Source organism: Parasteatoda tepidariorum, chromosome X1 (genome assembly GCF_043381705.1).
Source record: "Parasteatoda tepidariorum isolate YZ-2023 chromosome X1, CAS_Ptep_4.0, whole genome shotgun sequence".
NCBI lineage: Eukaryota > Metazoa > Arthropoda > Arachnida > Araneae > Theridiidae > Parasteatoda > Parasteatoda tepidariorum.
The window spans coordinates 74923026-74949976 of NC_092214.1; the positions used below are offsets into that span (position 1 = coordinate 74923026).

General features: G+C 28.0%; 2 protein-coding genes across 6 annotated transcripts in view; one reads left to right on the top strand and one right to left on the bottom strand.

Annotated features, from left to right (window-relative positions):
• LOC107452119 (epsin-2) overlaps positions 1-17847 on the bottom strand; it is a 34115-nt gene extending 16268 nt beyond the window's left edge. Inside the window, exons 1-6 of one of the 4 annotated variants that reach the window (XM_043042628.2) lie at positions 17725-17847; positions 12604-12981; positions 11917-12144; positions 8984-9044; positions 5514-5806; positions 5383-5440 (exon numbers count right to left, since the gene is read on the bottom strand). In XM_043042628.2, the coding sequence (XP_042898562.1) occupies positions 5383-5440; positions 5514-5806; positions 8984-9044; positions 11917-12144; positions 12604-12879 (916 nt within the window). In that variant the 5' untranslated portion in view covers positions 12880-12981; positions 17725-17847. Of the gene's footprint in view, positions 1-5382; positions 5441-5513; positions 5807-8983; positions 9045-11916; positions 12145-12603; positions 12982-17263; positions 17403-17452 lie in introns of those variants that run through there. The other 3 variants (XM_016068432.3, XM_016068431.3, XM_043042627.2) reach the window with 3 other exon arrangements.
• A 7072-nt stretch (positions 17848-24919) lies between these two features.
• The window catches only part of LOC107452122 (MFS-type transporter SLC18B1), an 86465-nt gene continuing 84433 nt past the window's right edge, over positions 24920-26951 (top strand). For both annotated transcript variants that reach the window (XM_071187408.1, XM_071187410.1), the window contains exon 1: positions 24920-25010. The gene's annotated coding sequence lies outside the window, so the exon portion shown is untranslated. The remainder of the gene's footprint in view (positions 25011-26951) is intronic.

A 26951-nucleotide genomic window follows, 5' to 3' on the forward strand; every position in this document is an offset into this window, starting at 1 on the left:
GTCGAAACGAAACACTTAGACTCCTTTCCACTCTATAGCGGAAGTCGCGGGAATCCGACTATCGTTCCGGCGGCTTGGGTTTCTCTAATTGGACTCCCTAAAAATTTTAGTTTTTGGAACATGGTCGGAAATTTTAAAAATTGGGAGAAAAAAGAGGATTTCCGCTTTTTTGCGGAAGTCTTTCATCCCTGAATAATTATGTGCACTGTACAGTTTCCTAAGAAAAAAAAGCAAGATAATAACCAATAGTATAAGGGAAGAATACCCTCTTTTTTTACAAGATCACGTGCATACGATACTGATTGCTACTCACTGCTGTACATAATCCAATTGTAGATACGAAACACATATTCTATATGCATTCCAATAGCTGATTTGCCAAACAGAATTTCTGACATTTAAATGACGTATTTAGGAGACGTGAACGGCAAAATGCTCTCCAATGACTCACGGCGATGCGGATTAATATTTGAAACTAAATTCAGGTTTGTCAAATTTCGGACGTTTTGCCGCAGAATGACACAGCTTTGGCAGAAACAGAGCTGAATGTCACAAAATGGTGCAGTTAGCCGTTTTGTCTCAGTTTGTCGCAAATGGCGCAGGCGTAGCATCCCTGCTCGTCTCGATAATAGCTGCTATCTAATGTACTCTAAATAATATTTGTAATTTTAGTTACTTTGCAAAACATTTTATGTTTAATTTCTATCAAAGATTTTTCACAAGAAGTCTTTTAACCACAGATCAATTTTTAAACAAATTTTAAACTATCTAAAATGAGACTAGTCATTGTTTTGTCTGAGTCACTGCCTTCATAACTCTGAGTTATTAGTGAAGGGATTTAAGTCACAGTTTGACAAAAATAAGAAATAAAATGCCTTTTTTCCGAATACTGAATAATTAAAAAGTGCCCATTAAAAATTTTCAATCAGTGTCTACTCTGATCTTAAAAAAAAGAAGAGGGTGATGTAAGTCAGAATTTATAATGTTGAAATAAATCAAAAAGAGAAAGTCACTGCATCCTTTGTTTCAATTTCATACATATTGTTTGATTCTCAGAATGTAACTGCAGACCAAATTATGAACATTTATACTTAATGTTACCCTTTTATTACTTTCGATGATTGCGTGTGGAGAAACACACTTAAAACACTAAAACTCAATCGAAATATATTTTACTACCAACTGTCTTTTGTATTTAATTTGTTTTTATTTTATCGTATAATCTACAGACTTTTTCGTATGTCTTTTTATAATAACATACATCAAACTTTGTTATTATTAAACTTCTGAATTCCTTACCCCCCAAAAAGTTTATTAATCAGATTACCTCATCAGAAGACAATAGAGTGCAAGTAAAATTTCTTTTCCTTCAGAACAACAGAATTCAATCACATTTTTTTTAAGCAACACAGTTTTCTAAAATTTGAAAAATAATAATTTGGTACTCTAAAGGAGTTTTTTCTTTAAATGTTTTTTCACTCTGGAAACCCAAGTATTATGCAGCATTGGATTAACTTTGAAAGAAGTGCAGTTTAAACTTTAAAAAGATTTAAAACTTCTTTGGAGAATATAAAACTTGTTTCATTCAAAAGCATTTTAGATTATAATTAAAATTCAACAATATGCCTCACATATAAGGAGTACTTCTTAGATCCGAATGAAGTATATCAAAATGATATTCTTCTTTGATTTGAAATGATAATTTCCTCTATACTTCAAGAAAGCATAAAACTAACAAGCCTTTAAAGTGCGAGTCAAAATGGCTGCAAATGAGTCATTCTGACAAAAATATAAATGCTTAGAACTTTTGAACCCTTTTATCAATTCCAATATTATCGATATTTTTAAATCAGCATCAAAAATTCTATAAGTGTACAAATTTTTACCAAAATTTGAGATCTTGGGTAATATGGCTGGACGAGCTGACATGGAATGACATAACCATTGAAAAGGTACGTGAGACAACTAATAGCGGTTTGTCAGATTTTATTTCACAGATAACAAAAATCCTATGCAGATTTTACTTTAATCAAAAGAGAAAAAAAAGTTCCTTCTGGTAAATTTCTAGATTGATTAAACTGAAAAGGACGATGCGTGTTTTGAACAACTTTGCAAAGATTAAATCATTCAGATCTTATCAAATCAAACACATGACAGGGTTCTCACTCAATTTCAGAAAAAAAATTCCTTGACTCTTCCAGGTATATCAGGTAAATTTCAATGAAAATCAATACCATATTTTTTTCTATACTACGAAATATTTCATCAGAAAATTTTGACTCTTATTTGTAATGACAAATATTAGATTTTCTATGTGAAATAAATATCATTATGTGAGGAAGGAAACATTTCAGTTTGTCTAAAATGTGAAATTTTTTACAATAAATAATTGTAATAGATGTTAGAATTATTTAACTTGAATCTCAACAACTGAGTACTGTTACTGACAATTTTAAGACTGGTTTTTTTCCAGGTATAATGAAGGAATTTTCCAGCTTTTTGTAAAAAAATTGCAACTTTCCCTGATTTTTGGAGTTGAAATATAATTCCCGGACAATTCCAGGTTTTCCCTGTTCTCCCTGACTCACGGGAACCCTGCCTGAGTATGACAAGGCTGAATCAGAATGTGAAGGCAGAAGAAGGATGCAGCGGACAAATCAAGACAGTAATTTTAAAACTTTGTGCATTGATTGGTCTTAAAAACTGAAAGGAGCTGACGTCACCCAAAATTACTGTTACCATGAATCTGAAATCTGGCTGTAGAAAAACAACAGGCAAAATAGAAAAGAAAACCATATTTCTCTAAAGGTTTGAAGAACCAATTCTTTCTTTGAATGCTCAGTTTGTTCTATAAGCTTTGCTCACTGTGAGTTAAACTATTTTTAGTGACTGCACATCATATTATATTGTGCTTGTCAGTAGATCAGAGAAAAGTGTAAAAGATCTAAATGTGCAATAAAACAAAGGTAGCAATTAAAAAAAAACAATAATAATAAAGAATATTAGAGCAATTTCAAAATAACAGCATCAATACATTATATTTACTTTCAATGTTACTTCCTTCAAATGACATTGTCAGAAATACAAAAAAAGAAAAGAAACTCTTTATGGAACACAAAATGAATTGCCAAATATGAAGTGATTCTCAACTTCATATTTGACCCATCAGCTGAATATTCACCTTCTTTCGAATATCAAATGCACAATTTGACTTAGGTGGGACTACACAGTCTTTAAAATTTCTAATTTAACATTTTATGCTTATTAAGTTCCACAGCTCAAGTTTTATTCCTGCCATTTGTACAATTCATCAGGTTTACAACATTTAATTCATAGTGCATTTAAAAATTCTCCCATTTTATAAATGCAAAAACTTAATACCTAAATCAATTCATTACAATAACTAAGATGTTACATCTGAAATATTTTTAAACTCATGTTGTACTTCATTTGTTATTTCTTACATACCAAACTTTTAGATCGATTGAAATTTTCAAAAACAGACACCAGAGACTCATGAGATGAAATAACTTGTCTTCAATTCGTTCCTGGATTCATAAATAATGCAAATTAAATTTTTAGTCAGAATATTTACTAATTGTCAACTTATTTTTTAAACTCTTGTCAGTAAATTACTTTGTTTGTAAATACTACTTCTTTAGTTTTGGAATTAGTAAACTGAATTTCTTTTATTGAATTTAATTAAGTTTTAGTTTGGAAGCAAGCCATGCTATATGCCTTTGCGAGCAGACCAGAGAGATTCTCCTCCATACACAGAATTTCTTAATGATAAGTTCATCAATGGAAATTTTCTTTTTAATTGAGAGCTTTTCTGGACACTTTTCTGGTTCATAGAGAAACAATACATTATGTAAAAAAATAAATTTAAGAAACAGTTTTATAGCTCTAGAAGAAGAACGGCAAAGAGTAAGGTTACCGACTGAATGGTTGGACAGTTTTGAAAAAGCGTGATATTAAAGAGTAGATGGATAGCTATATTCCATAATAACGGCAGGTGGAGAAGATCTTGAGGTAAAGCAAAGGAATTTTTTTTCCCTTAAAGGAAAACTTTTTTTTAAATAATTGTTCTTCCTTTTTGGAGAGGCACGTAAAAAACCCAAATGTTCAATACAACAAAGGGCCATTGCTACTACAATATGAAATTTTCTGATTTTTTAAAAACATTATTTTGAAAAATTTTATTTATATGTATTTCATTGTTAAAAGGAGGCCTTTTTGGTTTGCTGCCTCGGGCTGCAATTTTTTAATAAACATGTCCCTCCATACCTTATTAGTTTTTCATCACTATTCAGGTATTTCAGGTAGATAAGTAAAAAAGAAATTAGGCAGATAAGTAAAAATGAATAGGAATACACAAAAATGCTTTACCTTTTTTTTTCAATTTAGAATGGATCTAAATATTATTGTGCATTAAATAGATTTTAAAAAGTTTAATATTTTGGACAGAACAATATTCTCTTTAAATTGAGTATTTAAAATATAATTAATTAATTTAATGAATTTTGCTTTGAAATATGTTGGTAATTCTATCTATAAGTAAAAAATACACAGAAATAAATTAATGTTGTGGCAATGTATTTTTTATTAGAGCAGAGCCAAACATTATTAGACAATGGTAAGGAAAGTGTTTTAAGTTTGATTGACTTCCAGCTTATCAACTTTTAAAGAACTATTTTGAAAGATTGTAAAATCTTCTACAAGAACGAATGTGCTACAGTAAAAACTGTTTTAAATCTAATGTTAAATGGATTAAAATTATTAGTACAATTTTTTAGTTTACCTCTGTAAACACTATCCAGTCCTAAGAATTAAAATTTTTTTTAAATAAGTTTTGACATTAAATTATAACCCCCCCCCCAAAAAAAAAAATTCTCAGCATTTTTACAAAACAATTTTTAAAAATATGCTTATTTTTTTAAATTTTTAACATATTTACTGAATGTTTTTTAAACTGTTATTTCATCCTTGGAGAAAATTGTGAAAATTGAATAAAAACAATATGTATACTTACAAATGTATCATTAGAGATTGTCTCTCTAGGTACTTTAATTTTCTTTTTTTCAAACAAAATTTTAATTTATTAATATATTATACCCTTTATTTTACATTAGAAATTAAAACACTGAAATTTATTCATGTCATAACATACATTTGGGATACATTTATTATCTGGGAAGCTGCTGAACTTAAAAATATTTATTTGATGTTGCAGTATTGTTTAGATTGCTAAAAAAACCACGTTCAAGTATTAGAACCCCTGGATACTACAACAATATTTATGACAAATAAAGTCAGTATATTGCAGAAAATGCGTGTGACAATCAAACTCAAATTAAAGACATAATCAATAAAGATAAATACCAGAACCCCAAACATCACTTTCTGCTGCTTGAACAGGACCTTTAGATTGCCAAGGATCCTACATTAAAGAAATAGAGAATTTTAAAACTATTCATTTAGGAAAGTACTTAGTAAGGTGATAAGATACATACTGTAGACACTGGCATTCCCCAAGGGTCTGTACTTTGTTTTGAAGTTGTATGATTAGCTTGCGATGCATTGAGTGCCAGTAGGTCAGAAATAGAATTAGTTTCCTTTGAATCAGTCTTTTCATAATTCTCTTGACTTTCATTAAGAGCCATTTGAAGACGTAGATCATCATTGCGACGAAGTCGTTCCTCTTGTTCAGCTTCTTCTTTACTCATTGCCAAAGCTAACTGAAGCTGCAACTCCTCCTCTCCAGCAGTTTGTGGGCGAGCATTTTCTAATTCTGTACAAACAGCTCCTATTACACAAACATTTTAAAACCAGTAAAACAGAAAGCACATTTCTGTTTGCTAGACTTTTATATGTTAGGGACAAAATGCCTCATAATTTTTTGTTTGAAATATTAAATGAAATTAAACTGAATCTGTAAGGAATCGCTTTAATTATCCATTTTTTAAAAAAGATTTAGTGTTGGATATCAAGCAAAATAATAAAGTAAAGAAAAAAATTAGGACAATCTTGTAGCTACATCAATAATTTAAATTAACATAAATTATATTACATGCCGATAACTGAATGAGCAATGTTTTTTTTTCATGATTAGTATATAAATTTACAAAGCAAAATATCTTAAAAAGTTTGAAATTTTTCTTTTACAATGTATACAAAAAGGAATTCAGTTTAAGATTTTTAATACAAAATAATTTGGAGTTTTGCGCAATTTAAATAGATTTATTTAATCATAGTTCAGTAGAAAATAAAAATACCACTTAAAAGTTATAAAATTGAAAGAAAAAAAAAAAAAGAAAAACCAGTACACAAAAAATTTAACATCTTGAATAAGTTTTCAAATGATTGAATTTTTACGTACTAAGAATTAAGCCTAATGGTTCTCAGGAGTAACCACAAATTAATCGTTGAAGACAATACTTTAAGTTACAAAATTGGACAAAAAAAACAAACACTTTCTCTGAACAAACATACCTTTTTTTAAACGGATTTAGATTCCTGTCTTTCAAAATGTGTTGCTACAATCCGGAAAATATGGTTCGGAATAGTTTGGTGAGATGAGTTGTCGAAGTTTAAACCTCTTAATGTTAATTACACTTTTGGTGTATTTCGACTTATCTCGAGAGTTTTTTAAGAGAACTTTAAAAAAATTTGGCACACAATCATAAAATTCATTTATCTAAAGATAATTCCACACAAAAAATATTTTTTAATAATTCATAGAATTATAAGTTCGCCAGAGATAGAACATTCTTTTTGCTCATGTTATGTTTTGAAATCTGGTAAATACATATAGCCATACTTGGTTAAAAACTTCCTAGGTTTAAGAAAATGTAAAGATGGAGCATATCTTATTTCTTTTTCTAGGGATTATTTATTAAACTGGTTGATATTTGATTTTTCAAACACATGAATGTAAACCAAGAACCCGAACTGTGAATCATAATGTTTGATTTTCAAATTGCGTCAATACGAAGCATGATGCTTAATTTTTAAATAGCGGAACTTTGAATTACGATATTTGATTTTAAAAATGCTTGAATACGAAGCATGTTATTTTAATTTTTACACAAGTGAATATAAATAGTGATGTTTGATTTTTATAATATGTGAAAACAAATAGCGATATGATACTTGATTTTTAACACACATAAATATGAACCATGAATTCCTATTTTGAAGTTGTGTGAATACAAACAATAACATTTAATTTCTAAATAAAGTTTGTTTTTAAAATTGATTGAATAAAAATTCCTTTGTTTGATTTTTAAATGACAGGAAAACAAATCCTAATGCTTGATTTTAAAATCATGTGAATACGAATTGCGATATTTAAATCATAGGAATATGACTCTCAATGTGTTAATTGTATATAATATTCAGTCAATGTAGATTTCACAGATCACGTAGATTAGACATCCCAGTGTGTGGCATGATGAGCAAAACGCAATTCTTGAAGAATAAAATCGAATATGAAGAAATGAATCTCACGCATTAACTATTAAAACTACATGCAGAAAGTTTAACGCAAATGATAAAAAAATTAGTTGACTTATTAATGAAATAAATTTGAAATAAAGTACAGCTATGTATTAAGGATGACAAAATTAATGCAACAAATTTAAGAACAAAATATTCATTGTTTATTAAACAGACAATTTTTTTTTTATGGAAATGATGATTAGCAACAAATTTAGACAACTGGCGGCATTACGAACAAAATTCTCCAAAGTAATAAATTATAATAATCAAATGCCAGTCGCTTGGCTGCTAGGCCATTAAACCACAGACTTTCCCATGTTTTTTTACTTGACTAGAGAAAAAAGATAGTGTAAGACACTCATCCAAATGAAAAGCAATTATATCCTTGTCAGTCATACAAAGAGAACATATAGGAAAGTCAGCAATGTTTAAATGTAAAAGATGGGCATGAGGACAATCATGTCTTTTAAGTGTCTAAGAGTTGTAATTGTAGCCACACAATATGAAACAGGAATAAGCTGTGGTTTAGAGAAGAGTACATTCCAAGGTCTTCCCCTCGAAAGATGCGAAGTTATTTTACAGGGAAAGCACTCGGGAATCTAGATCCGAAAATTCAAATTTTCATGAAGTGGCAAGTAGACACTAATAGCTTAGTAGCCATTTTATCTCAAATCAAATGAGTTACTGATCGATATCGATAGATATTTTTAATTTAATAGTCACTTTTGCAAACTTTTTTTTGTTGCTTTGATTAAATTATATTTTTAAAAAAATTCATATTAGAAATAAAACATGGCTATAAAAAGCTAATTAAATAATAAAAATAATATATATATATATATATAGGAAAAAAAATTAGCAAAACATACTTAGTCAATCATACTGAAATATTTGGGTAGACGAAATACATTTAATGTATACATTATAACTGTGAAATATGTGAATTGTTAAAGAATCCTCCTTCCACATGAATTTTCCATCACAAATTGATTTGTTTTTCAGAATTTTTCTGCACCAATGTACTTTTATCATTTAATGAATACAAAAAAAAAAGAAAAATGGGAATCCTAGCTTATTCCAATTTAGCTGAACGGAATCCCAAGTTCCCAGAAGGTGTTTAGGGAACTAAAGATTTCTTCTTGGCAAGGTAGTCAGCCTTATTTCCTGCAATGCTACAGTGGGAGGAAATCTACTGAATGAACACTATTATGGAAATTCTTGAGCAAATTCCTGCATCGCAGGGCAAAGGAATTCTTAACCAATTTATTAGAAGAAATAGCTTGTAGTATGAAAATAAGACAGAAATGAAAGTAACCAATAACAAATTCTTTAAGTTCTAACTCTAGTGTTCACTTTTGCCTCACAATCATCATCGCTATCACATTATTACCTCGGGTACTAAAAACTTAATTGGAAAAATTAAAGTATACAGTTTTATGATTATAAGAATGAAAAGGAAGTGCTAACATTTCTTACATATTACCTTTAGCAGATGGTAAACCATCAGGAGATACATCAGTAGAATCTTTTCCAGTTGGGGAACACTGCAAAAAAAATATATATATAACTAAGTAACAATCACATAACTGTCAAAATATAATAATAAATATATACAGGGTAGCACCAGGTCGACTGACACATTTCATATTTTAATATTGTACAGATATAATTATTTATATTAGTTGGCATGGTGGGAAATGTAACTGAAAAAATCCCATGTTATATGACCAGTTCCAACAGAGCACAGTACATTCTGTTACCTAAATTTATACTTAATATGAAACTAAGTCTGGGACTAAGATTTGTAGTGTGCCAGAGAAAATGTCATGATGTTTTTAAAAAAATTCAGAACATTTTTTGGAACAATCTACATACACCAGACTACTTTTCAATGTACATATACCAGATTACTTTCAAATTTCAATATAAAATACTCTGAACACGTCACTTAAAATTTTTGTACAAAAGAAATTTCGTGTATGATCCTTCAATTCCTTTAAAAATTTTATATGATAAGATTACTGTATTGTTTAATTTTTTTGGCTAAAGAGATTAATTAAAAATTATGAAGCTATGATTCCAGGGTACAAGATTTGTTACTGCATTTGCTGAAAATAACAAACATATAACCCCTGAATTTATCATAAAAAATTGATATTGTGAAATTGTTAATTGAGTTTCTTAGTTAAAAACTGATTGAATTCCCAGAAGCTTGAAACAACAAATTTCGATTCAACAATGAAACAAGGCTATATGCCTGAACCATGTATATAACTATATTATAAACGATTTGAATTCTGCAATTTTAGTAGCATAATTAATTAAAATGAAAACTTGTTGGAATAAAAAATCCAAATAATTTGATGCTTCAAATTAATTATTTTGAAATTGTCATTGGCCCTGNGCCATAGAGGCCGAAGTTGGCAAATTTCCAAAAAAAATTTAATAAAGGGGAAAAAAATTCTCCCCTTTTTATCCAGTAACTGTTTGTGTTGAAGATTAGCGGATAATTACGAGCGTTTTCTCCTTCCGCGGTACGCTAGAAAAAAAAATATTTAAAACAATTCTGTAAGAAAAAAACTTTGCAGAACCATTATTGCTTCTGCAGAAATTTTTTGTTTCTATAGAAAATGTTTTTTTTTTTTGGGTTAAAACAGCTTCTGTTTCTGCAGAATCTTTTTTGAGAACTTTTGTTTGTGGCAAACCAAAAATTTTTATTTCCCAATTAAAAAAATCTTTCTGCAAAAACTCAGTCGCTTTCTGCGACAATGTCGCTGTGTTTCTGCCACGGGGGTCATTGGTATTCATAAAAAATGGGATGTTCTGAACATACACACAAACACAATATCAAGACCAAATACTTTTATCAAGAAGATAAAAAATATCAGGGCAACTACAAACTCTGTTGTGACAGAAAGGCAATGTTTTATAAGATAACAATTTGTTGGTCAATACAGCGTTGGGTTCGATTCTTGAAAGACTGTGTGTTTAAGGCTTATTTCAAAATTTAAACATGCCCTCATTGACCAAGTTACATCTATTAACATCTTGCAGAGGCAGATGTTTAGCAACTTTCAGAATTGTCTTCCTAGATGTTGGAATGTAAATGGCTTATTTATGAGTGATTAATAACTATACCATTTTCTTTTTGATCAATAATGTATGCTTATTTGAAAGGTTTTAGTCGGCTTGATGCTCACTTTTACATTAATTAACTGAGAAGCAGAATTCATACAGTATGTTAATGGACATTGCAGATAATTTGGAAGTTTTGCAGACTATTTTTATTGACACAGAACAGACTTCTTGGAAGAAAAAAAATGCTAGGAAGAAAATTTTAAAATTCTTTAAATCATGAACAGGATCAAAATATTAATCAAATAGATTTCTAGTAAATAATTTCCAATTATTGCATAGACTAAGTTCAATTGACAACAATTGGAAGAATTTCACTGAAAACCAGCATTTGAAAATCAGTTTACGAGGTTTGATTGCGTATAATTTTTGCCTTCCATAAAATAGAAAATAAATACAAATTTGAAAAAGGCACAAATTAAAAAAAAAATCTAATTAATAGAATATCAAACAAGATTAACCTTTTTGGGTACCAAAAGAACCTGGAAAGGTTTTTTTTTTTTTTTAAATATGTGACCCACATAAAAAATTCACTTACTTCATTCTCCCAAAAAATTTGAGATTTTAAATATGTTTTGTTATATTTTTTGAATAAATTTTAATGAATCACTTAAAAATCCAACTGTTAAAACTTACAATAATGAAAATAATCAATAGATTTTATGTCTTTTCTAATGACAAACAAGGTTAAACTAATAAAAGACAAAACAAAAAAAAGGTTAAACTAGTTCTTACAAAAAATTATAATTTAGAATGATATAAACAAGATGCTTAGTAACTTTAATTTTATTGATAAAGCTTTACAAAATTCAGCACTTTTCCCACGTTCCCTTATATGCAGTTTATTTAATTATTATATTTTATTATTATGAATATAAGCTCTCTAATACTAGTGTGAACATAAAAGCTAATCAGTAGATAATGTGATTGGTAGTAGATAATGTGATCTTTTTTTAAATAACCCCCTCCCCTCCAAAAAACAAGTACTTTTTTTTTAAAAAAAAGGGGAAAAAATACCTGGCATGTTCTGTGTTTTTGCCCAGATTTTTTGGAACTTTAAAATTAAAAGTACAAAAAACGTTCTAATACAAAATCATTTTAAGTCCTCTCCCAAGAATTAAACTTAAAAGACTTATGCCTCATGCATTGAACAATAAAAAGATATTGATATAATGGCAAGAGACATTAAAACTTATTTTAATCTTAAACTATTTAAAAATTAGATATTAACTAATTAAAGTAAGAAGATTACAAAAATATCAATTTATATCAAATTCTTACCCCACCGGCTGCTTCACTGCCAGAATGAGATATAGACTGCGCAAAACGTTCCTTAGCCTTTAAGGCTCTAGATCTTTCACTTTTAAGTCGTTCATCATCTTTTAAAAGTCCAACTAATTGTCGAGACTTTTCTCTCACATTCATACCCTGGTCCTTATTTTCTTCAACATATTGAAAATCTTTCAGGGTTTGAATTGCAAAAATATTTTCTTTGCATTGCTGAGCCACCTATTATTGGAATATAATAAAAAATATTGATAAAATAACTTATTTGAAAGGTTTATTACAATTACTCTAAATCAGTGTGATTTAGTTAGTTTTACATGCTGTGGCTAGTTATTGAGTAAATGAATAGAGAATAAATAATTGAACTATTTTTTCTGTAAGTAGAATAAAAAATTAGTTTGAAAAAAAAATAGGACTTAATATTGTCTCATTATGAACTATTGTCTTATTATTATTTATTATTACTATTAAGTGTTTTTAAGCAAAACATCAGTTTTTACTTTGATAAAATACACACTTCTAAGATTATGGAAGTGTAGAATGTGTCTCTAATATGTTTACCAAAAAAGCCTTGCAAATTTTTAAAAAATAATATTTACAAAATTAGAACAAGCAAAGTTATAATAATCAACAGTTTAAAGTGTAATAGAAAATAAAGCATAATGAACTTATTTAATGTACCTTTTCTGATCCAGTTTTGATTAAATATTCTAGAAGAACTAATGCCTTATAAACATGCCTCCAGTTCTTGCCATGATCATTTAAACGTTTCCATATCATTTGCATTATTTCTGAGAAAGCTACTACATTATAAGTCAAATCTGCAATTTCACTCATTAAAGTACTGGATGGCCCCCATGGATCATTTGATGTTGCCTCTCTAACTTTAACTTGAGCATCAGTGTAGTTTTTAACAACATTTTTCACATTTCGACGCAGGCCCTGAACATTTAACATGTTGGTTAATTCTCTTCAATGTATTCCACACAATACCTTTTTTTTCAAGTTTATAATTTCACATTTTTTTGAAGCCTGAGTAAAAGGAAACTAACATGAGACCTAAAAAGAGAGTCATAAGACATGAAACAGTTTATAATTGCAAGATTATTTTAAACAAATTTTTAAACATAACTCAGGTATTATTTGTTCTACAATTTAACCATAAATTAATACAATCAAGTCTCATACTAAAACTGATTAAAAACAGTTTCTGATTAGCATTTTAATTGCAGCTAATTCAGTCATACCACTAAAGTGTGTATCAAAAAATAATCTAATAATTATATCCTTTTGATGATATTTAGAGCTGAAATTTAAATTCCATAAAATTCTAGTAACCTGAAGATGAACCCCCTCCAAATAAATAAATAAAAATATTTGTATCATTATTCCAAAGAATTCCTTGATCTGTTCCCACTTTTACCAATTTGAATTTATAATTAATTTAAAAGCTAAAAAAATTTAAGGTGTAAGCAAAAAATTCAATAGAAATATATTATTTTAAAAAAATTCATATTAAAGATACCCATTAATTAATATTACTACATTCAATTCTATACTTAAGTATATATTAGAGCTTTTATAGTAGTTTTTTCATACAAAAATTAAAAGATACAAGATTATACATAAATGTTATAAGCACAAAATTAATAATTTTTTAATAAAACTTTAGTTATTAAATGTAAACCTTAAACCAGGGTTCTCACTCAATTTCAGGAAAAAAAATTTCCTGTCTTTCTTAGGTATATCAGGTAAATTTCAATGAAAATTCAGACTATTTTATCTATACCATGTAATTTTTTTTTTGAAGACTTTTATTATTTTTTTTTAAATTTGTAATGCCAATAATTAGATTTTGTGAGCAAAAACAATATCATTGAATGAGGATGGGAACATGTCACTCGAAAATGTGAAATTTTTACAACAAATTGTAATAAATGTTAGAATTATTAACTCCAATATCAATAACTGATTACTGTTATTGACAATTTAAAGACTGGTGATTTTCTAGATTTTTGTAAAAAATTGCAACTTTCCCTGATTTTGGTTGCAAAAATAAAATTCTCTGACAATTCTAGATTTTACCCGTTGAACTCTTTAAGAAAACAATACAGCTGCTGCACATCATAAGATTTACATTTAAATTAAAAAAAGTAGAGTTACTTATTAAAATCTCAGTATATTTAAATCCTTTGTTTTGATTTTTGATTTTAAAAAAATTATCAACAAAAATATTTTAAAAATCAATTTAGTTTAAAAAATCATATAAAAACTAATGACGTAAGTAATTTATAAATAGTAAAAAAACATTATAAAAGTAGGCTTTAATCAGAGAAAGTTAAAAGTCTATTACAGTTTATATACCAGATTTTAATGTGGCCTCCTAGTGAAATTTATTTTTACATGCATCTTTTCATAAAAAATGTGCATCTCTATCATAAATCCTAGTAGCAGAATAAGAAAACTTTAAAACTGTATTTTAAAACTTCAATTTTCTTTTAGTAAGTAAGAAACAAATTTTAATTTAAATAAGATTTTTAAAATTTCATACTTTTGAAAAGTTGACATTTATAAATAAAGACAATGAAATAATTTCCAAAACTAACCAGATGTTGTATAAAAGTTATGTCTAAATGGTCATAGGTCCTCAGAACCTTTTTTTAATAACTATAATCACTAAAGTTATAGGAAAAAAAAAAGATATATCTGAGACACAAAAGATGCAGCATTACTTTACATTAACATTACATAGGCACTTTTCAGGGTTGGGTTTTTGACGTCAAAAAGTGGTTTTTGACATGACAAGGGTATAATACTGGTTTAAACCGTCAAAAACTGAAGTTTGCCAAGAAAATATATAAACTTCAAAACTACCAACAGTTGCCATGCATTATATTGAAATTTAATTATACTATAGGTAATCAGCAGGTTTTAAAATATTTTTTAATTAAAATTAAGGTAAAATAACAGATTTAAAATCTCAGAAATTTATATTCAAATGCATGTGCAGAAAAATTTTGCACAAAAATTGTTTAAATATTTATATTTAAAAAAAAAATTTTTTTTTTTTTGATACTTAAGAAAATTAAAAGTTTATTACTATGCATTTTTGACATATAAGGAACATATAACTAATATTTATAAGGAACTTACAAGTTATGTTGTATAAATACAAACTTGATACAAGTGTATAAAAAAAATTTTTTAATGTTATACCGAATATCTTTATTATCCAGTATGTTAATTTGAATTTAAAAGTAGTTATATTTGTGAATAATGATAAATATAATTCATATTGTTTATTATATTTATTTATAATTATTACACTTATCATTTTAAAACAATTTTTACCTCTTAATTTTTTCCCCCACTTGTATTAAGAATACAAATAATGCATATCTTGAAAGCAAGAAGTAATTATTCAACAGCTGAATATTTAGATATTCAACAAAACTATGTATATAGTATTCAGCAAAATGAAATTCACAAGTATTTGGATAAACTAAATTTTCAGCATAGTAAATGAATAGGCTGAATATACTGTAAATCGACACTAACTACTCTGTGTATTTAACAGAAAGCACTTAAATTTGTATTGTCTTATGTTAAAAAGATTATTAAGAAGATTTAAAAGAATATTAAAAAGATTTTTCTTTAAAAGATGTCTAATGTACAAAACTGCTAATGTTTATCTTTAAAAATGTCTAATTTTTAGTATAATCTATACTATACACTAAATTTGGTTATAAATAAATTTCTTAATAATATCACTGCAGATTTTCAATAACACATGAAAATGAATACATAATATTACAAAAGATGTGAGCTTTCAAAAGTACAAGATTTTGGTTACTATTCAAAATATAAGTGTTTCTTCAAAATTTTAAATTTATTTTTTCTAGAACATATTTAGAAACACTATCCTTTATAAAAAATATAAATTTTATGTATTAATTAAATTTCACATATGAATATAGGTTTTTGACGTGACGGTTTAAACCGTCAAAAACTGTCACATGTCAAAAACCTGCCAACCCTGGCACTTTTAATAATGGAACACAATATTATATGTACACAAATTTTCATCACTTTTTATCAACTAGAAAGCACAGCTTGATAAATTAAAACATAATATTGAAATAATTTAAAATTAAGTTCATTGAACAGTTTCAGAAATTTTAGTTCTGAAATATTAGCAAATATTCAATAATAGCATTTTAATTCTTAATTTTATGGATTAAATCAAAAACTGGTTTTTGATAAGTCAAGTGTCAAAACGTGTTTTAAAACATCAAAAACCTAGATTGCTGAATCAACATTCAAAACAGTTGATAATATAAACAAATATATGGAAATATGTAACTAGCAATACTTAAAGTTGAAATTATAGTTTAAAGCAAATAAAAAAAGTTATTTTATCTATACTCATATTTTCTTTTGTTGTTTTAGTTTAGAGTTCTAATATTCTCAAAGAATGTGCAATTTAATCAAAATATACAGCAATTTTTATTTCAGATCTCATATTATTGAATTAGTTTTAACATTAGATTTGTTATAATTTCCAAGTTATTATAATTTTTTTTTGTATATATTTGTCTTACACTACATAAAATTCAAATTAATAAAATGAATTAAGTTAAAAACATTATTCGTTAAAGAAAAAATTAGTTTAAAAAAAGAAACAAATTTTAATACAATAAAAAATAGGAAATGATTCTGAATAATCTGCGCTTTGTATAAATTAACTTTTAAAATTCATATCACTTTTCTTTTCATTGTAAGGCAATGGATACCATAAATAATTAATAGCATGTTTAAAATTTTTATTAGTAGAATATCTTCCTTAAAACAACTTTACAACTGTTGAGTAATCAACAAATTTCTTGTTACATTATAGAAGTTAGGTATATTCAGGTAACAAGAGCCAAGACATTTTCTTTCCAACATATGTTATATTGCATAAGATAACGTATACTTTATAAATATTTGCCATTAAACAATATCCTCAATGAGTTACAATATTAATAATGCTTATACCAATATATGAATGTAATTTTCTAAGTGTTTGACGCACGGATTTTTGGTTAAAAACCGTCAAAAACTGCCACATGTCAGAAACTTGCCAACCTTGATTAACTTTTCCATTCTACTTTCAAATTCTAAGCCATTTCCTTGTTTTCAGGACTTATTGAAATATTGTTTGCCTACTTACTGTGGGAGATAAAAATTTGGCCTCCCCCTCATGAAAAGCATTGAATAAAAGTTGGAGACAATTAGTAATTTAACTGTAAAAATAAAATAAGAAAAAATTAAAAGCTAGTGAAATTCAAAAATTATTTACACTTTCTACACCAATATTTGAAGCTGCTCGCTATTTGAAGAGTTTTAAGATTGATTCTCAAAGACCACTTCTTAATGCTATTTTGTCACTGACCAAAATAAACATAAAATTAAATTAAAATATTAAACGAACAACAAACACCAGAAGTCTTTAGTGCGTAACGAGGTTCATTCCAGTAAGGGCACTCACCTTTAATTTTTAAATTAGCGCTATGAATTCTCTGAATAGAACAATTTACAAGTAGTTCCATGTCAAATTTTTCAGCGAAACTATTGACAAATTATTATGATTAATCAGAACCGGTAAAACAATATTTACTCAAATAAACAATACTTTTTTTGACACAAGAGGAGTTATCCATGTACAGCAATGTTTTTATTATTATGATTGACATTGTTGCCAGAAAAAGAAATTACAATTTTTCGACGTTATGACAGAGAGACAAAAATTCTATACAGAACCTATTTTTATCGACGACTTTTGCTTGGCTACCAGACTTTTTAATCAAATACACCATCTTGATTGGCTGTTACTACTATCGTTTTCATCGTTATTGCTTAATCGTTGTTTCTGGTTTGTAACATTTGGCATTACTATCCCTAACTAGAGACAGGGCCGGATTTAAGCTTGGTGGGGCCCTAAGCTACTGAAAATGATGGGGCCCTCATAAGTTCAATTCCATTTATATACACCTAAAGTAAACTGTCATTATTTTTTATTGTTGAGTATTAACATTATATTATTAAAAAATTTGATAATATTACTTTATTGTTAAATATATTAATTGTGATAAGACTATTATGTAGAACCTTTCTTTTATTGCACATATTTTTTGAACGAGGGAAAAAAGTTACGAAAAAAAGACATTTTAAGCACAGAGTAAAAATTAGGGGTGCTGGGCCACTATATATTTAACAGAGTTTTTTTTTTCTGGATTCATTTTGAATATATTTTATTTGCAATTTCTAATGATTTTTTCGCGAATTTTTTTCTCAATTGTTTTTTCTTTACGTTACAAAATCTATAAGACTTAGAAACATGAAATTTTGAATGTGCGTAGAAAATATGCAAAGAGTTAGAAAGAAAGCAAGAAAATACAATTTGATTATTAGTTTTATTTTTTTTATAACCGCCGTTGAACAACCGACTCAATTTTGAGTTTACGGCAACCAATGTTTAACTCCGTAGCCTTGTAATTTTCAACCCAATCCAGAAGACAAGGGAACTGCTAGATTAGTAAACAGATGTATTTATTTGTTACGAGAACTTTGAGGACTTTGTGACCCCGACAGATTTAACATTGCACTAGTCACCATTTTATACTTGGGTATTCTTCTGCCGGCTGGATTCAAACTCCCATTCTCACGAACACGAGTCCAACGCCCTACCAACCAGGCTATCCCGGCCAAATTTATTAGTTTATTTTAAAACAGTCATTGCACAACTGACCCAATTTCGAGTTTACGACTACTAACATTCAACTCCGTAGCCTTGTCATTTTGAACCCAATCCAGCAGTCCCTGGAGCAGGTGAGGGCCGTTATATTAATACTGTTTGTAAAAGTAAAAAGAGCATTTCGTAAGCTGATATTATTTAATTGATGTTTATATTGAAAATATTTGTTAAATTTTAGTACAGCAAAAAAAACAAAAACAAATTGTCATTGTATATGCCTTAGAAGCAGATATTAAATAGTCTGATGATCGAATGATGGGGCAAAAAAAAACTTTTTTACCTTTTAAACTAAAAATTGCTTATTTATAAATAATTTATTAACACTCAAATTGCTTGAAAGATGATAGGTTCCTTACTAAGGACAACGAAGTTTTTTGTTTTATTCAGTCATATATTTCTATTTATTATGTCCGACAATGCAAAAAAGAAAAAAAATGCATTTTGGGCTTCTGAGGGCCGCAGCTCCGAATAAAACTTTAAAAAAAGAGGGGGGAAAGTAGGATCTGGGGCCCTTATCATCTCGGGGCCCCAAGCTACAGCTTATTTAGGTTATACGTAAATCCGGCCTTGACTAGAGATCAAGAAAAATCCGAAAATTTATTGAATAAATTGTTTGACTTATCCCCTTGAATATTTTGTTTGACAATGGAAGAGGGGATGGGGGTGATAATGAGGGAAATAATTGCTGGGGGAAATATTTCAGGAATTTGTTGTTTCTTTGTCCACTTGAGCATTTTCTGCGAGTGTAAATGGATTAGAGAGTTTAGCTTGTTTGGAAGTATTTTTTTAAAAATTTAGTGTAATTTTTGTTAAAAAAAATTATTGCGAGAAATTTTCTGCCTAATCTTCTCTTCTTTTTCTTATGTTAAATTTGTTTATGTATTCAATTATGCATATTGATTTACGAGTATTTGTAATATTTATTTCAGGAGAAAATTTAATTATGGAGTTATTATAGTTATGGCATTGGATTGCTGTGAAGCATTGAGGTCCGAACTGCAGTAGCAGCTTAAAGCCCACCCAGCTTGCCTGGGAAGTGAAGGCGGGCCCGAGTGCAACATTGACCACATTGCCCCACTCTGACTGTTGATCACGAAATAGTGAACCCTTAACTTTTATAAACCCCTGGCCCACAATGGATTGTTGCGGGAATGTTTTACTTTTATATCATGGAATAAATAAAATAAATAATCAATCATTTGAAAAATGAATATTAAATAAAAAAAAGAAAAATTAATTTTAAGCAAAGACGTAACTTAGCAATATCTCCCGAATCGAATAAAAATATAATTTGGTAATCGTCAAATCTCGTCGAATACTGAATAGGAATAATATATTCAATCGTACTTTAAAATGAAAATTACGGTTTCAGTGGTTAAAAAAATAATTATAAATAAAAAAATTTCTAGAACTATTTAAAATTAATTTATTTGTTGAATTTGAAAAGCCGAAAATAACAAAGTAGATTCAAATATAGTAAACGTGACTTTACATCTAATTTTTCCAGTCAATAAATAAAATAAAACCAACATATAAAGTAATGAAATAAAAATGATTATTTTAAAATTTTTGATAATTTGATACTTGAATTAATCTTTATCTTTTTCCTCATAGCATTGAAAGAGCCTCCTACCAATTTAATAGACACGTAGTTTTTATCGCTGTAAAGCTCTTAAGATTCTCTTTTATAATTTCAAGAGGGTTTTTGCACCTCACCCTGCTCGTTATCAGTGGCTAACCCCGGAAATGTTACCTCAGTTACTTACGAGTATGTTTCTCACTACTATGTTTTATTTATTATTCCAATTTTTATACTTCGTAATTTTTGATTGTTCATTTTAATTACGTTAAAGGCTACGACAGGCTGCTTTTTATTTCTGATCAATCCTCAGTGTTTACTATTTAATTACTCCAAATAAATTAAAGATGGTACGAAGTACTGTTCATAATTTCATTGTTGCTTTTTAAATAAAAAGAGACAAAATGAATTTTTATAAATATGCTGAATGGCCAAACAAAATTTGCCGAATAGTGAAAATCTTTGGGGGCCCCAGAAATCTCCCGTGACATCCAATCACTGCATCCCTTAGTTAATAAAAAATATCTATAAAGTGTAACTACTCGCTAAAATTTAACTAAATTGATTAACATTAAATAAGGATTTATTAGAATTAGTCACATAATTTTTAACTGTTTACAATAACATTTCTTAATCGAACATTTCTTAACCAATCATTCCAACATCACACCATTGATGCATTCAAATTAAATTAAAAAAGGATGTAATATGAAGAGGAATGAGGGATTTTAGAGCACTTAAAAGCAACTCATTTAAGAAGGCTCTGTCTTAGAATTCAAAAAATGATTTGTTATTAATAATTTGTTGAATTTAATTAGAAATTAGGAAACAATTGGAATTGTATTTTCATTCTATTTTTAGTATGTATTGCGTATTTTATTTTACTAATAATAGGGTAAAAGAGAGGATGAAGATGAATTGTGGCATTGGTTCTTTATGGAGTAGTATAGTTATGTTAGGTATTTATAGGTACAACGAATTTTTTATATCTTTATATAATAATGAAATGGTATGAAATCGAATAATCAGTGGTCGGAACTCTGAAAAAGCTGGCAAAAACTTATATACTTCGATAATATTCTCTAAAAATCATAAATATAAAAGTTTTAGGGGGGGGGGAAGGGGCTTGTTATGAGTCTAAGGTTAGATTTTAAATTTTAAAAATTGTGTTTAAATGTTAAAAAAAAATCTAATTAATTTTTATTACTTCGAAAAAGTTATATCTTATTGCATTGTTAATCTATACATTTAATGTTGATATGTAACTATTATGCATATATTATCCAAAAATCATTACGATAGTATGGCGATTAACAAAAAAAAGTAAAAAAGGTAAAAAAAAAAGAAATAATGAATTATAATATTAAATCATAACATTAAATTATGTTAAATTATATAATAAATTATCATATTTATTGGAATGTTTTATACGATTACTGCATTTTTTATACAAATTTTATACGAAAAACCGGGTAGTACCCGGATCTGAGATTATCGAAAAGAAACAAAATAATCCGACTAGTGGGATAAATCCATATTGTTTGCTAGTGTTTGTTAAAGGCATAATAAGCTGGACAAAAAAACAGGTTTTAATAATTGTAATAACCTATAAATATGTCTAGTTTAAAAACAAAAGAGCATTAGAGAGTTGATATAGTAAGTCAAACCAGGGATGTCCACCCTTCAAGGCTAATGGGGACATCCCCTCAAAAACTCAGAAAAGTCCCTCCCTATTCCAGCAAACACAAAATATAGGTACAAAGTTTTTTATTTAAACAAACATAAACTTTTATGTAAACAAATTTTTTTTAAAAATTACATAATATATCTTCTATGATAGTATATTATCATATTTAATGTAACAATAAACAGTATTTTTTCAGAGAGTTCATCTTGTTATTAAGATTATTACCAAAACTGATGAAGTGTTTTCTTTTGAGACAATTATTTTAAAAATCACTTCTGAAATTTTTTTTTATTTGTACACGATTATTATATCGCAGTACGGTAGGTGAATTATTGGAATTAAGAACGCTTTTAGAACTCCTAAAGACTCCTAATAATTTATTTAAAATCTTTGTGCAAAGTTTCTTTCCGTAAACTTTAAACAAATTTTTTTCTTCCTTTTTCGCTTATTTTGCAGCCCTTTTTTGCCGATACTTTATTTTTGAGCCGTTTTTATAGTGTTTTTACCCTTCGCATTTTTTTCTATTTACCATTGATAATACCAATTCTCAAGCATGACGCTATGAAATCTAATATTTTGTACAAGCTTGACTTAGCTTTAAGCCTTTTATGCTGAGAAATTTGTATCAACTGACGTGGTTAACAACTGACGACATTTCAACTAATTTGAAAACAAAGAGAATAGGTGGATTATGAGAATGGGGTCGACCATCTCTTCACTCAAATGAAGAAATTAGCATTTTGCCAAACATTGAAGATCACTTTAAAAGCACATCTAAAAGAGAACAATCAGGTAGAGAGTTCTAAAAATCTATATTCATATACATTTAAACCATTCAAAAAAAGTTTATATCTATATATATCTATATATCTATATCTATATATATTAATTACAAACCATAAGGGAAATAAAATTAAAAAAAAGCTATTCTCATTAGTAAACCATACTTTCATAAAATTATAATAATTATATAGATTATAAATGAAGTCTTTTAAAAAAATGTCTACAATGGCGAAAGAGAAACAATCATGGGGATTGATGACCGAAACAAGCACTACTCTATTGGTATACAAAAAAAAAAGAAAAAAAAATCAAATTATATAAATTGTACCGAATGAAAAGCATCCATTTAATTACACATAAAAATGCTTATGGAATTGCAGTTAAATTGACGATTTTTGTGAAACATTAATTCTGAAGTTTTCTTTCTTAATTACAGCCTATCATATGCTTTTATAAAGAGTAAACCAAACTTACTCATCTAATTAGGAGAAAATAAAAATGTATGTACTTTCTCATAAATTCAATGTTTTATTTGATCCATAAAAGGCATCTTATATAGATATATTAAAACTAGCAATACAGCTTTATCTAAAGAAAAGATGAAAGAACAGTCATTTAAATTTATTTCAAAGCTATGAAACATTTATCACAATAATGCCGGGAACCTTACGGCTTAAAAAAAAAAGATACTCCAGAAATTCTGAAATTCATCTTTTGAAAAGGTATATGAAAATTGTAATGATCTGTAACAAAATTAAAAGCAGCAAATTTAGAAAGATAAGTCTGAACCAATTTTCTCCAGCTAATAAAAATGATGCGAAGCGCATTAGGGCAAATCAATAAAAATAATAAAAAAACAAACACTGCCATGCAATATATTAACTCTGTAATTAACCTAAGTATTATTATCGATATGATCCAAACAAATTTCATTGTTTTAAGCATAATTACATTTAAACATTACATACAAGTAATTGAAATACATACCAATCGAGCATTCAGGGTAAAAAATAAACAAACCTAGAATAACTAGAAAAATCTTTATAGCACTGACCTGGCAATCATGACAATTTTCAGGTCAGAGACGTGAAAAATAAAGTACACATATAGACACACAGAAGCTGACGAAAGTGCCTTTAGAGGATACATTCCTTAAACCGATGACGAGAAAGTCAACCTGCAACAAAATTAAAAACAACACATCTGGATATACAAAACATGAAGAACATGACACTTTTGCGTTAGAAGTGTTATATATTTAACACAATATGTGTTTCCTCTCCTTAACAATTGAAGTTTTATACTCGACTTTTCATATTATTCTACCCCTAAATTATCCCCATCCGTCTTTCATGTGTTGAAAGATAGACAAGGCTAACGCGAGAGAGATTAATTTTAAACTATATTTTATATCCGTCGTTGAACAGCCGACCCAATTTTGGGTTTACGACTACTAATGTTCAACTCCGTAACCTTGTAATTTTGAACCAATCCAGAAGACAAGGAAACTCCTGGATCAGTACCCCCAGGGATACTGATTTGTTATAGGAACATGGAGGACTTTGCGACTCGAAAGATTTAACGTGCATCAGTCACTCTTTACTACACGGGGAGTCTTCGGCCGGCGGGGATCTAACCCATGAACTCTTGGACATGGGCCCAGTGCCCTACCAATCAGGCTATCCCAACCCTTTTAAACTATAAATAACAACTGCTTTTACGTTTCACAAAAAAAATAAAAAATAATATTTAAGAGTAGTCGTTACTGAACACGGTGTAATTTTTTCACTCAAGGTGTTCTGGGAAGAGCACTTTCCTCAATTGTGATTTGTAGCATTTTCCCCTCCCTTTATTAATTGGTAATTTCCAATTTGTATACTTTTTTTTGTCTTCATTTATAACTCGTATTCTAAAAACAAATATTATGGGAGTTCATTGCATTTGAATCTATGTTCATATTTTGATTGCGACATAAGATTTTAAAATTTATCTTGGTGATAATCATTACGAAATATAACAGAAAGTGATTGAATACATTCAACTAAATCTAAAATAACTTTTCATCCGACAAATTGAGCTATTAAATGTATGAAAATGACATAAATTCAGGTCATCTGCTTCCAAGTAAAGAACTTAAATGACGTATTTATACGTCACTCGTCACCAAAGTGGTATATTTATTAAACTATACTCTCTTTTATGTTTCATTGATGCTGGTTAACTTTCTTTACATGTTATGGAGCGTATGTATCTTTTATTTATCTAGAAATTGTATATTCATTCATTTTATAGCATAATTTAGTATTTAAATTTTTTCATGATTTGAAAGAAGTGTTTTATGGATAACGAAGGAAATATACAATGTTCACAAGTATTGTTTTCCCATAGATTCATAAAATTTTATGTTTTGTATGTATTATGATTGTAATTGGTTTAAAAGAAAGTAATAGTTAAAATTTTAATGTCATATTTTCTACAATATGCTAGAAATTAGTTTTGATTTATTTAAAATTGGTGAAATTTTTTTTAATTAAAAACTTTAATAAACCCAATCACGTTTCAGCAAAAAGANACCCCGTCCAAAAAAAAAAAAAAAGAAAAAAAATAGTAAGAATTCTGTTTTTTCTGTAACTAGGACTCGAAAACAATGAACAAACGAGCATTTGTGTATGAATCAATCGAAATTTAATAATACTTGGTTAGCCACATTTTAACGAACAATGTTGATGAGCTGCATAGTTAAAAATAAAATAAAAAATCGATGTAGACTAACATTGCGATCCAGTAGATGATATAACTCAATAATGAGAGAAATATATCATTATTTCATTAATCACAACTTCAAATTTCTAATAAAAATATGATACGCATGAAACTTTAACAGCACCGTTAAATAGCACAAAAAACCATCACACTACTATTCGCTGAGATCACAAACAAGTGTTATGATAAGCACAAACAGACACTGAGCAAAAAGGATTATGTACTAGCCAAGCATCATTGTTTCATAGTGCTTTTAAACACGAAAAAATTAAAGAATTGTAATTTAAATAATAAAAAAAACCCAGGATAAAAAAAAACATCTTGCAAAAAAAACAACATTTATAAAACTTATAAGTTATCATAGAAAAATTTACGATTACTGTATTAAAAATATCATATGAATACAATCTTAAAAATGTCATATGAATGCAATCTTAAAGATATCACGTGAACAGATTGTTAAAATTATCATACGAATACATTATTAAATATTTGAAATCAAATAATTGAAAATAACTTTATTCGATTTACACTATCCCAAACACATCTCATATCATTTCTTTATATCAGTTTTTTAGCAGTAGCAAGATTATTTTGTATTAATATTATTAAACAATGCTACAACCAAATGTAATGGCTCTTACTACGTACAGAGTGTTATGTAATGACCACCTTTAATGTATATTTTTAGCATCATTGTTAAAGAAGAAGATAAAAGTATACACAGCGGGAAGCACAAATTAATCTTTTAAGTAAAAGGAAATCGAAAGCGCTATCAATATACAATAACCAATCACTATTGAGAAGGATGGATCTACGTAACATCAAAACCTGTTTCAATGCTGGAAAAACGTAGAAAAATTACGAAACGATTATAAGAAACACCTTAAAGTTTCAATCAACAATTACACAGAATATGTTCAGTACAATTGTCCCTCTCAATATGATCAAATTGATATAGCTTTTTTATTTTTTTTCGCTGTTTAAATATTAATTTGCAAATCCCAGTGTTGATGTCTTTTTTTTATTATTTATTATTTTTTTAAAGAAATTTAAACTTACAAATCAAGGGTAGTCATAACGGAACATTTCGTATTTTTCATCTCTAATTCAAATCGTGTATGAATTTTGAGATATCCTTTTTAAACTTGATTGGTCCAAACATATTTTGATTTGGAATTCACAGATCTCATTTTTTTAAAATCAAATGTTCCTTCCCCCCCCAAAAAAAAAATATTTAATTTTGAAATCACAAACGTGTTACCACTTTTTATTTTTCCTTATTGCTTTTACCTTGACTTCTCTGATTCTTCATCAAACATACCTGAGTACAACAAAACGGAACAAGCAATTTACTTCCAATTTTTTTTTAAAGTATTGATTTAATATTTTATTTTTTCAATTTGAAAACTGAGTTGAAC